Source organism: Psammomys obesus, unplaced genomic scaffold, assembly GCF_907164565.1.
Source record: "Psammomys obesus unplaced genomic scaffold, mPsaObe1.curated_primary_1811, whole genome shotgun sequence".
NCBI classification, from domain to species: Eukaryota; Metazoa; Chordata; class Mammalia; order Rodentia; family Muridae; genus Psammomys; species Psammomys obesus.
The window spans coordinates 17,818,868-17,832,364 of NW_026594428.1; the positions used below are offsets into that span (position 1 = coordinate 17,818,868).

General features: G+C 40.5%; 1 protein-coding gene across 2 annotated transcripts in view; it reads left to right on the forward strand.

Annotated features, from left to right (window-relative positions):
* Positions 1 to 13,497, forward strand: part of Ctnnd2 (catenin delta 2) — an 894,554-nt gene that overhangs the window by 527,676 nt on the left and 353,381 nt on the right. For both annotated transcript variants that reach the window (XM_055618984.1, XM_055618985.1), the window contains exon 8: positions 6,930 to 7,124. In XM_055618984.1, coding sequence (XP_055474959.1) covers positions 6,930 to 7,124 — 195 coding nt within the window. The remainder of the gene's footprint in view (positions 1 to 6,929; positions 7,125 to 13,497) is intronic.

The following is a 13,497-nucleotide window of genomic DNA, read 5'->3' on the forward strand; positions in this document are numbered from 1 at the left end:
TAGGGCATGAGCTTGCTGAGCTAGGCTGCTGGGCACCGGCCAAGGTCCACCTGGACAGCCAGCATCTAGCTACACTATGTTTTTGTTGAGGTCACTCTTGTTTGCTTAGAAGGCAGGGGAGATTGTGGCATTGATGTGTCTGCTTCCAATATTCAAGAGGACTGGTACCTAAATTGAACAACTCCATTATTCACCTAGAGCAATAGCCCCTGTCTTCTCAACCACAGGAGTAACAGGAGCTTCCTCGAGAGCCCATGAAGATGCCCAAGCTTAGGTCCTCTGAAGTGCTGGGAAAGAACCTGAATTTCAGTCAGGATAGTCTTATGCGTGGTATTCTAAGAAACAGTACCTGGCTAGTGCCTGCCAAAGAGAAAACTGTCTTCAGAGGTGCCCCAGCACCTCTGTTGACCTGGTGTGTTTCCTTATCAGGAGTATCTTAAACAGTGCACTTTCACAGTGGAAAGTAAAATTGTGACAGTCAAACAGCCTGTCTTAAGGATACAGTGCTAACAGAGGTCACATTGCTGGTCTCTCTCTCACTCCTGCTTTGCAAAAGCCTTCCTGCCACTGAAGAATTGAACAAAAGAAGCCCATTTTCCTAAAAGTTAAGGAAAGAATGTTCAGGCTTAGACAGAAGGGACAAAAGCAAAAGGCTTTTGTTTTACAGGACATTAGATCGTGCAGATAGGGTCACTGTGCTGGGGGACCAGTGGTTTTGGCCATTGATTTTTCTTAGTTTTAACAGAGAGTGCTTGAAGCACAATTGGTGGCAATATCCGTTTGGGAAAGGGTCAGATGGAGTATAGTAATTACAGAGCATTATAGTGGGTATCTCATCAAGAAAGTGATGGGGAAAAAAACGTGGGTTTTGTACACTGCCACACTCTATACCTCCGCAGGTCCTTGAGTATCCAAGGCCTCCATGAGAGTGGCAAAGCTGGGTGACATACAGAATATGAAAATCTATTATTTGTGAAGTAGAGGAAATAGTAGAAACCTTTTTTTTTTTCCCTGAAATCCAAGTTATCATGGAATAGTTTTGTATCATTGTGTTGAAATTATTAGGTACAATGCAATTTTGTCATAGAATACACATGAATTATTTTTTTTCACAAACATTGATCTGAAATTTGGCTTTTAATCTGCTTACAAAATGTATCCATATAGCTTTGCATTTATAACACATGGGCTACAGTGTCAAGGGAATCCAAATATTCATTTGCAAATAAAATTTGGTCCATGAATTTAACTCAGAAGGCGCAAAAATTATTCTGGAATTCTTTAAATGCTGAGATTAATTTTTGAAGTAGCATAGGAGTAGGAAGTAAATTTTGGAATTTCGATTTGAGTCTAAAACCAAATTCGAGAACTGAGTTCTGAAGGAAGAGCACTGATGGCTCTCCTTTTGTCTTTCCTGTTGCTTTGTCTTGTTGAGATGACTCATTCTCACTGCAACTCTGCCTCAACCTCTTGGGATTTCTGGGGTGATTTCTGGTGTGAGCCACTACAGTCCTCAGGTGGGCTCACTTCTTCCTGTCTCTCTTCCTGAGCACCAGCATGAAGCACATCCTTACACACATTCTTTTGAGATCAATTTTATTCAACTGATTTTTTTCTTCAGCCCCACAATGTAATCTTAGTACCTCTATCTACTTACCTGGTGCACAAATTTGAGGGTAGGCAAGTAAGCAACATTTTTAGATTTTTATATCTTTAACTCTTTCTATGCAGACATCATACTTTTCTCTGAATTTAATCAAGCAGCATGATTTTTTTTTCTGAAGAAAAGGCAAACAATCCAAGGTTTACATTTCACAGAAGGATCAGAAAAAAATTTATTCACTTAGCATTCAAAATTAAATCTCCAAATTTGTAAAACTTTAGATAGTTTATGTTTAAAAAATTATGCAACTGTTTTCTTTTTAATCAAGCTGTACTTATAGAAGGGATGCCTTCATTTCTAGAGTCTGAAGTTCAGGCGCCCAGGAGCACCTGCTGCTGTGCCTTTATGAACTGCAGAGCACTTTTGCACATGGCCTCTCCTCACAAACCTCTAAAACCCCAGGCTGTCTGTTGTGTGTTCCCTGGTTTCATACACTTGAGGAAATTAGAGGTGAGAATGTTTTAGTGATCCGTCTTGCTTTGTGAAGCAGAATCAGATCTGGAGTAGAATTTATGTCTACTTTCAGCTTTGCTCTCCAACCACAGAAGAAACTGTAAAATGTTTTTTACAATACAGCTTCTGTTTACATCAAAGTTTTGGTCAACAGCACAAATCTACCATGGCTGTGCATCATGAGTCAGTGTGACGAGCCCCACAATGACCACATTGGGAAAGGCAGCCATGGAATCATGGGGACAACTCCGAAGCATAGGATGTATGAAGTCCCCCGCCCCCACAGTCCTACAGCTTGCCCATCTCTCACAGGCACTGACATCTGAGTGTAGCACTGAACTTTTCCATCCCAACCTCCAACAACAGCCATGTGTTCTGAACTGACCATGAGCATCCCTGAAAAGATAGCAGGTGGCCAGAGGTAGCTCTGGTGGGAACTTCCACACCCCAGCACTGTGTCAGCCTGAAGGCTCTCTCCTGGGGCTTTACCTCTGGGAACTGCTGCCTTCAGTAGAGCACACATGGAAGACACACTGTGGCCATTCTGTACCACTAAACTCAAATCCTATGCATCTTGCTCACATTCCAGTTGTGAATCTTCAAACATTCTCAGAAATAGGGTGCATTAAAACTGCCAGTGACTGAATTCTGTGACCTCTGAATCTGAGAAGTAGGAAGAGCAGGGACACATGATAGAATTGAAATCTGAATGCTGAATGCCTGCATAAATAAATTATAAAATGCTGTATATCGACAGTATTCTTGCAAAAATGTACTTCTGCAATAGCAGGGAAAACTATCCATGCAATTGGCCTGGTATTTTCTTTAGTCAATTATATTTTGACTGCATTTTGCTACTTTTCAGCTCTGAGCTCCCAAGCTTGGTTAAGGTCAAGTTCCCAGAATTGTTTGCTACCAACATAATTGGTAAGGGCACTTGACCTTGACACTGGTGACATTTTAGAACCAATCAAAAATTTTCCCAGCGTGTTTCTTCTTATAATAGCATAGTTCCTGTTCCTGGGAAAGATACAAGTGTTTGTGAGTGGTGTTTAGCATCCTTTATGGTACTTAGAACTTACTGTCAAGCAGACTATGATGAGGAAGGAAATTTCTCTGTCAAAGTAAAGTACACTTTGTTTGAGTCAGATATATATGTGTATATATATGTATATATGCATATATACATGCATCAAAATATCATATATATATCAAAATCATATATATATATATATATATATATATATATATATATATATATATATAACTGGTGAGATTTTGATGCATATTTCTAAAATTTTTGTCCATGTAAGTCTTTTCCTTCTTATAAGCCAAGACAATACATATACATATACATATATATATATATATATATATATATATATATATGTTTTATTATCCTTTTTCCCCCTGAGCAAGGCCAGTAAAAAATTATTTTAACTTGATTTCTTGATCTCTCTCTGGTCCACAGTCCTTTTTGTTTGTCTAGATAATAACTATTTCCACCCACAAGGCCTTTAAACCTGACCACAATGGATAAAAAGAAAGAGGATAAAAACAGTGTTCTTTTGAAAAAGACTTTCTCAATTCTCTATATACAAGTTAAATATGGAGTTTATTTTGCACAAATGTTCTCATGGGAAAACACTGAGAGCTGTTAGTATTACTGATGATCTTCTAATATTTGATAATGTCACGATTATGTGTTTTCTGCTGACCATTTGCATTTTTTATTGTTTGGGGGTTTCAGTGTGCATATGGCATATTTGATACATTTGATCCCCTTCAGTTCCTCCTTTATCTTTCCACCAGTAGTCCCTCCCAATTCTATATGCTCTCTTTCATTTTCTTTTAAACTCACTGAACTCACTGAATGCATTCAGTATGTGCAGAGTGTAAGAGCTTCGGCTGGACCAGGGTATACTCTCAGGGCCCACATCCCTAAAGGAAACAGTTTGTCTTTCCCAACAACCATAGCTCACCAACACCTCCTGAGCTAGAAACAAGACTTCCAGAACACCTCTCTAGTGTATGGATTTTGTCTGGCTTGATCTTGTGTAGTGCATGCTGTCACAGCTCTGGTGTGTTCTTAAGTGCAGCTGTCCTATTGATTATGGAAATTGCTGCTTTTCTGTAGCTTCTACTGCTTCTTGCTCCTACAATCTTTCTGATAAATCCTGAGCCTTGGGAGGAGAGGGTATGGTCTAGACATCCCATTTAGGGCTGAGTACTCTGTAGTTTCCTACTCTCTTCACATTGACCAGTTGTGGGTCTCTGTGTTAATTAATGATAACACTTGTAATAGTATCATCACACTGGAATATGATTTCCATAAAGACAGGCTTCATTTTAAGATATTGGCTCTTTGCCTAGGACTCATGCTATTAATTTGGTTAATAATACTAATAAATAAATTCTCAGAAGCATTTGTACACATGTCCCAAGGTCACCACCAAAGTTCAGTAGCAATCCTTGTTGTCATCAGTGGGTAGGACTGGTTTTTTTGAGACTCAGAAAAAAAAAATGGTGATTAAGCTTACCATTCTGAGTCCTCCAGTCATGCTTAATTTTAGTCAACCATAGAGTTAGAATAAGATTAATGTCTCCTTGTTTTTTAAATTTATTTATTTTTATCAATTACAATTTACTCACTTTGTATCCCCTTCCCTCAGCCCCTCCCAATCTTACCTGCCTTCCCTCTTCTCCTCCCATGCACCTCCCCCAGCCCACTGATAGGGGAGAACCTTCCTCCTCCCCTTTCATCTGACCCTAGCCTATCAAGTCTCATCAGGACTGGATGTATTGTCCTCCTCTGTGGTCTGTTAAGGCTGCTCCCCCATCAGGGGGAGGTGATCAAAGAACCAGCCACTGAGTTCATGTCAGAGGCAGCCCATGTTCCCCTTACTAGGGTACCCACTTGGAGACTGAGCTGCCATGGGCTACATCTGTGCAGGGGTTCTAGGTTATCTCCATGCATGGTCGTTGGTTGGAATATCAGTCTCAGAAAAGACCCCTGTGCCCATATTTTTTGGTTTTGTTGCTCTCCTTGTGGAGCTCCTGTCCCCTCCAGGTCTTTCATCTCCCCCTTCTTTCATAAGATTCCCTGCACTCTGTCCAAAGCAAGGAAATCATGAAATTTGCAGGCAAATAGTGGGAACTGGAAAAGATCATCCTGAGTGAGGTATCCCAGAAGCAGAAAGACACTCACGGTGTACACTCATTTGTACGTGGATATTACACATATAATATAGCATAAACACACTAAAATCTGTACATCTGAAGAAGCTAAACATGCAGCAGGACACTGGGTAATATGATCAATCCTCATTTAGAAAGGCAAATGGGATGGACATCAGAATAGGGAGAAAACAGGGAACAGGACAGGAGCTTACCACAGAGGGCCTCTGAAAGACTCTACCCAGCAGGGTATTGAAGCAGATGTCTCCTTGTTTTTTAGAGCCTACAGGAGGAAGACTTGACAGCAGGAACTCAAAGCACATTGTACTTAAGTATTTTCCTGGGAAATCTAAGCTTGAAATTCAGTAGGGTGTTGGCATTTGAAAAATCACATGCAATGAACCTAATTATCCAAAACAGTTATTTACAATCTATCATTCATCACAACTCCATCTAAATCAGAGAAAAAGAGCTCACCTGCCCTGATCCCTCCCTTCCTGAAAATAACCAGTGCTTTTATTTTTATTTTTTTTGAAACTTCCAACACAGTGCCCCTCTTATAATGAGCTCCAAACCCAGACTATTAAAAAACAGTTTGCAATAGATTCTCAAGATGGTTGGTGGGTGTCAGTTTGGGGGTGTGCGTGAATGGTCATCCCTGTAACAGACTGCAGTCCCCTTTGGTTCTGATGTGCATTCTCTGCTCACCATAAACACATAGCACTCCTCCTTGTTGGCCCAAGTCCGTCTAATGACTACATTGCCCTGATATTTCTCCTCTTGATATTGATTCTAAATCCATGTCTCATTTAGTGTCAGTCAGTACAACCAGTGTGAAAATATTTCCTGGTGTGGCAGGTCTCTTTCGTCAAGAAACTTCGTCATGTATCCGGGCTTTGTAAGTATTGCTCCACAGTAACACTTTTCCAGGCTATGCAGGGCGTGTTGTGAATAAGGATTCTCAAATGCTGAAAAGCCAAACCACTTATAACCATGACGTGTACATAAGCCACTTAGTGACACTTTGTACATTGTTCAGAGCAAGGCAGAATAAATGTAAATGCTTTGGTTGGCTAGCCAGAGGAAAGGGAAAAGGGTCGCAGAAACTTCATCCTTAAATGCCTGCTTCTCTCAGGAATAGGGGCTGCTGTCAGTCTGCTTGGCTCATTGGGGCAAAACCTGCTGAGGGTGGCAACTTCTAGTTCAGGTTCCAGGAATGTGCATCAGGAGTGAACTGGAGCGTATTCACCTGCTCGCCATTTAGAATAATTTCTAAATGGAAGTGGTGCAGGGACTTTGGAGACTGTCTCTCGACCTGGGTGGCTGGGTGAAGACGCAGGTTACATTCATCAGGCCATGAGAAAAAAAAATAATGTTTCAGTGTACCCGTTTGGTGTGGATTTATTTGAGGAACTCCAGCATCCGTCCATTGACATCAGCTTTAGGAGCAGAGCAAGGCAGCTGGATATGGTGATAAGCCGATTAACCTGAGATACTGCTGCCTTTCGCTGCTTTTGTTTGTTTTCATTTTGTTCTGTAGATTTCAGTCACTATGCCCCTCCATTCAAATATTCTTGGATAAAATACTGCTTGGATGCTGGCTGAGTCTTAACATTCCCATGTGAATTTATTTCAGCTGGGTCCCGAGCCTCATACAGCAGCCAGCATGGGCACCTGGGCCCCGAGCTGCGGGCCCTGCAGTCCCCAGAGCACCACATAGACCCCATCTATGAAGACCGTGTCTATCAGAAGCCCCCTATGAGGAGTCTCAGCCAGAGCCAGGGAGACCCTCTGCCGCCAGCACACACCGGCACCTTCCGCACGAGCACAGGTGAGTATCAGCCTTCAGCCTGCCCACTGCACATGGAGAACATGGACCACCTTGGGTACTAAATCACTGTTCCCAAGTGAAAGTAGTATGTGTGTGTGCATGTGTGTGTGTGCATGTGTGTGTGTACTTCCAGTCAAGCCTTGTGACTTGTGTGTGTATATGTGCCTGTATGTGCACTTCCAGTCAAGCCTTGTGACCTGCTTCCATCATGGGTATCTTTGATGATGAATTGAGAGAGAGTATAACTCCAACTTAGCTACCGACTTGTACTATGAGGGGAGGAAGTACAAAGGGAATGGTAAAGTTACTTTATCAAGTAGAGAAGAAAGCATAACTGATGTTTTGTGTGCCTTTGGTAGTTTATTTCATGAATATAAGTACTCCACAAAAGCAATCAGTACCCCTGTCATAAAACATAGATGCATTATTATGGTAAGTCATTCTTAATGATGTAGTCTACCTTTCAGCTAGCTGGAGGATCAAAATATTTGTTAAAAGGTGTAACATATTTTGAAAGGTGGACTTAGAATGAGTTTCAAACACACTGATAGACTAAAACAATCAGAATTGTAATTTAAATGTTGGAATTTGATAATTGCCGATAACTCAATCAACTGTGTAGCTCTCCAGGATTAAACCTGCATTTTTTAATTGTATGTAACAACGGGACACATGGAGAACAACAAATGTTTCCTCTGACCTGTAGCCATTCCTGAAATAGTCTAAGGTCATAATTATGTTCCTGATGACACCGATCTTAATAATAAATATAGGAAAACTAGACACATGTTCAGAGCTGCGGTAAAGCAGTGGAGACAGCCCTTTTGGTTAGCTGCTGGTGACGCTCACCCCTTCCCTGCAGCACATGCTGCAAGCCACAGCTGAAGCATGGGACAGCTGGCTTTTCATTCAGAAGCTCAGCCCAGCTCTCTGTAACCTCAGTGAATTGTAACTTCTCCTGACCGCTAAGTACGTATGGTGCAGTGATTTTGTTAAACTGCATGTGATGCTGAATTATATGTTTTGAAGTCAAGGGAAGCTGCTCTTGTAGTTGATTATGGATATTTACACTTCACTGTTTCACTGCATCAAAAGAGGAAAAGCTCAATATACTCCTTGTTTGTGACATCGTAAATGCCGTTCAATATTAATAATACATATTTAGATTTAGATAAGAAAGGACACTGATTTATCCTTGTCAGATCTCTCACCCTCAGCCTGCTATATCTGCTCTTCTCTAGACTTGGACCACTTGAATAATTTTTTTTGCAAATTATCAATTAATATGATTTTATTTTATGTATACCCCTTGTGAAAAATGAGGTGTCAGCCTCAGTGGCATTGAACACTTAATTTGAATAAAAATAGATGAAAAAAGAACTTTAATGAGCCCCTGTTCTAAATGTCTATTTAGGTTTGTATCTTGTTAGTAAACTTTTGGAGGATTAGTCAAAAATTAACTATGATAAAACTTTTGTGTGCCTAGTTCACATTCTAAGCAGTAGAAAATGTTCATACTTAAATAAAAGGAAGCCGTTTCTAGCAGTTACTTTTCTGTTATTGTGACAAAACACCCAGACCAAAACAAAACATCTTAGAAGAGCAAAGGATTCATTTTAGCTTATGTTTTCAGAAGGGATACAAGCCATCATGACAGGGAAAACATGGCAGCAGGCAGGTCCAGAGCAAGAAGCAGGAGCAAGAAGTAGCTGGTCGCATTTCCACACACAGAAAGTATTGAGCAAGAGCAGGAAGTGGGGCAAGGCCTACCCACAATGACAGACTGTCTCCAGCAAAATCATATATCCTAAAGGTCCCATAATTTTCTAAACACCACCAACAACTCGGAAGCAAGTGTTCAAACCCATAAGCCGAACAGCAGTATTTCTCATTCAGATTGCACACTGTAATATCCTCCAAGTCTGTGATGGGCAGACAATGGCCCGCAGGCCAAATCCAGCTTGCCACATGTTTTAGTAACATTCAAGAGCTAAGACTGATTATTAAGACTATTTAAATGACTGGGGGAAATAAAGAAATGAAAAATGTTTTCTGATATGTGGCAATGGCATGAAAGGTAAAGTTTAGTGTCCATGAGTGAAGCTGTAGATTACATCCTCACCTATACCTTTAACTGTCCTCTAAAGCTTTCTTTAGGCAGCAGTATGAGGCTGTGACAGACACCATACAGTTCATAGAACCTGACCTTTTACAGAAAGTTTGCAAGCCTATCTCCCAGACCCAATGGAGAGCCATCTTGAGCAAAGGAATGCTATGCTTTTGTTCTTCCTTTGAGGGCAACCAATAATCTCCTCAAAGTGCTTCAAAGACTCTGTTACAATAACAACCACAACAGAGACCTGCCAAGATGTGGGAGTCAGAGGTCTAACACCTTATGCCAGCTGGCGCTGTGGAACATGACATAGTTTTGAACAAGTGTGATGATTCACACAATGCTGTGAACTTTTTTTTTTAAAGAGCGTAGAAAGAAGACAGACAAGGTGAAGCCACAAGCTTCAAGACACAAACTCTCCAGCCTGCCCCTGCACAGGAGGCCTTGTGCCTATCTGTCCTGCTTCATACCCTCACACTTTTCTTACCCCAGGGCCCACTCCTTTAGAGCCTGAATGTCTAAGATGAAGCCTTTAGTATGCATGTATATTTTACCTGTATACTAGAGGCATATAATAATAATAATATTTAATTGTATCTAATATAGCATATACCTAAACATGGAAAAATTTTAAAGTAGAGGTTAAAATAATTATAAAATACCTATAAGGAAGTATTCTAAAAATGCTTCTTTGTATCTGGGGTTATTTATTCATATCATCTGTTTTGCATACAACCAGGGAAAGAATAAAAAGACCCTTGGAAGAAGGGCTCATATTCTAAGGAGACCCTTAGATTTGAGGGACTTCTGGTTAACCATCCTTACTTCAAATTGATGGCTATGGTGACATGAGCAAGCAGCCTTATCTTCCTGCCTTTCAGTGACAGGGAACCAGCTGTAGCTCATTCATTTCTGTCCTCCAACCATTTCAGGCAACACTGTAGCAAAACAGGAAGCCTATCACTCTGTTTCACTGCACCCACTTTTGGAAATAAAGATGAGGCAAAGGTGCATTAGTAATTAAGGAATGAGTAGTTGGTGCTAAGAACCAAAGACGAGGTCTTAAGAACAAAAATAGATAGCACATGGATACTTTCAGGGACATTCTTTAGTGCGTTTAATAAATTTACTAAGCCTGTGGCTGGGGTGTTTGAATGCACATCCGTATATTATAAGATAGATATGGAGAAGTTGCATTCAAAGTCATATAGGTTGTTTGGAACCAGTCTCTGAAATGTCACACCTAGGCTTTATTGTCCTAGTTCCTGGGCTTGTTTGACCTCTTGTTTCTAAATACCATTTGCAAGCCAAACAGATTTATTTTCATCCATGGAGCTTAATGGCTTTGGGCATTCTGTTATTGAAGTTGCATCTGCTAAGATCCTCTGTTTGCTTGATCCATGGGCTAACCCAGAGTGTCTCACAAGCTACTGGCTGTCCTTGAGCATGCTTCATTTTATGTACCTTCCTGAACATAGAAGAAATTGTCAAACAAAGCACGGAAGTGTCTGAAAGGTCAGTGTCATGGGTCTGTTTTCAACCGGTTTGACTCCTAAGCATCATACCAACTCCATGGCAACTGTCTCCCTGCCCTTCCCTCTTACTCGCTGACCTCATTTCTGGGTCATCATGGTCCTTGACTATGGCTTACATGAATAATAAACCACTGTTGAATAGAGAGACTTGTAGGGAGATGACTGCATAAGTAGCAGCAACACGATGCCTGCAGACACTGAAGGTAAAGCCTGTTAAGGCTCTACACACTTCTCCATCACAAGGGACGGCTCAGGAGTTTTTTCTTGTGCTTACTCACCACTATCATTTTTCTGTTTCTTTCCAACCTCCTTTCTCTGTCTCCTTTCTTCTCACCTATGCTGATTACTTTTTATAAAGAATGTCTCAGATACCAGCTTAGATAGCACCTGCTACTTTTCTACTTTTCATGCATTCAAAAAGTCCCCTGAACTCCTGAGCCATGCATAGACTACCTAATACCCATGTGATTGACCTCATGAACATGTGTTCAGAAACATTTACATTTATGCTGGAGCATCAGGAAGCTCATGTCCCCCTGTTCATCTCTTCCCCACTACAGGCTTGTGAAACACACAAACAGATCACTTTTCACAAGGGAATTGTTTGGATTCTACGATGCCAAATGAATGCACAGTCCATTAAAGCTATACCAGAGTACAGGGTCTGAGGAATCCTCCACCACTCCTTATTACAGATTCAGCTCCAACATTTTCTTGCCTAGGCACACCAGGCCACTGCAAGGCAGGACCTGCTCCCTCTTTTCTCCACCCAACCTAGTGGAAGGATGCAGGCTCCAAGGAAGACCTTGGAAGCTTCATTGGTCCCAGATGTGCTGTAAGTAGAGATACACAAGAAAAGTCCATTGTCTGTCCCATTGGCTGAAGACCACAATGATAGGCAGAAGTCAGAGTGGTATTCCAGAAATATAGCATCTTGAAAGAGGCAGGGACCATTTTCTGAATCAGCAGTGGCTCCTAGTCAACTAGGCTGCCAGAGAGTAGTATCATGTCACCATCCATTAGATCCCTTCCTTTCTTTGAGGACCTATAAATGTGGATGGTGAGATGACAAGGAAAAAGACAAAGTTAAGCCTTGTCCTGGGAGGTCAATGGCAATTCCCTGAACATAGCTGTGTTCATACTTACATCTTATCAGAAGACAGAGCAGTGCTGAAAGAATTAGGAAATAAGGACCATGTGCTAACTGGTGAGCGAATATGATGTCACTTATAATTTTCACACAAGAGCTTAACAGTGCCAGAAGTTGGAACTTAAGAACAATTAAGATGTCAGCAGAAGATATACCTCTGTGGACCCATAATTACAGGTTAGCATCCTGTATCTTCCATTCTAGACATTGTCTGTCAATGGTTAGAAAGTTCTAGAATTTATTTTCATGGCCATTCCAGTTCTTGGCTATATTTCAGATTTGTAGAGAAGTGAATTTTTCAGGATCAGAGCATGGCATACATTTCAAGTAGAAGTGTTTGTTTCATACAGAAAAAGACAGAAAGAAAAACAGAAATAAAGGAAAGAAAGAAAGAAAGAAAAGAAAGGAAGGAAGGAAGGAAGGAAGGAAGGAAGGAAGAAAGAAAGAAAGAAAGAAAGAAAGAAAGAAAGAAAGAAAGAAAGAAAGAAAGAAAGAAAGAAAGAAAACGATCACAGCAGCTGTGGCCTCAAGTCTACCAGATTCTAGGCTACAACCTTGACTTGGGATCTCAGCTAGCTAAGAAAGTTTGCTTGGGTAGTTAAGTTTTCACAGAATTTCTTCCTGAACTTCTTGTTCAGCTGGTACATATTTGTGTGAATAGAAAATATAATATGCTTTTAACTCGTAAGAACGATAAAAGTCATTTAATATTTAGGATGGTGGAGCATCTTAATTCTGTTTTGCCACCATCTAGTTTTTACAGAGAGATCTGTCTCCACATTTGAGCATCCTATATGGCCAATTTACAACAGGTCATTTCTAACTTCCTAGAAATGGGAAACTAGAAGAACTGCTCATTTTCCCTCTGCAGTCACCTCCCTGCCTTCTCCTCTTATCCTGTGTTGGTGTGCTCAGCCCTTTTGTGTCAACTTAGGTAATAGAAGTGACTCCACTATGGATTGCTAGCATTTCCCCCATCCAACTATGCCATTTTTGTCATCATGAAAAATACTATCTCAAATCCTTACCCAGGACCATTTAATTTTCACTTGAAAGAAACTTTAGCTTAGGAAAAAAAAAAAAAAAACTTGAAGTGAACAGATTTAAATAGAGCAGATCATTTAGGTCATAAGAATTTACCTAGATATAGCACCTTTCATTTTAATATTTTTTGAAATTTTCTGCAAAAAAATATTATCTTTCAAAGTATGTGAGCTCTATTTTCTGGACATACCCTAATATTTCATGCCCAGCAGATCAAATGGGATGAAACAAGCAGAGAAGGTTTAGTCAGCCTGAGATTTAGTGTGTGTTCTACCCACTCTGTCCTTTACTTTCTCCTTTGTGAGGTATTGACATCAAGGAATGGTACCATTCACACAGGTTGCTGTTGGCGCTAAATGAGGCAGTATGTGTTAGCTCATCATATGGTATCTGTACAAAAGGAAACTCTTCATGAAGATGGTATCGTTTGTTATTCTTTCCTCATTTCTAGGCAGGGAGGCATTTCCATACAGAACTGAAAATAGGGTTAGAATGTTTAAAATATATGGCTATGTTATCATCCATTGGTGC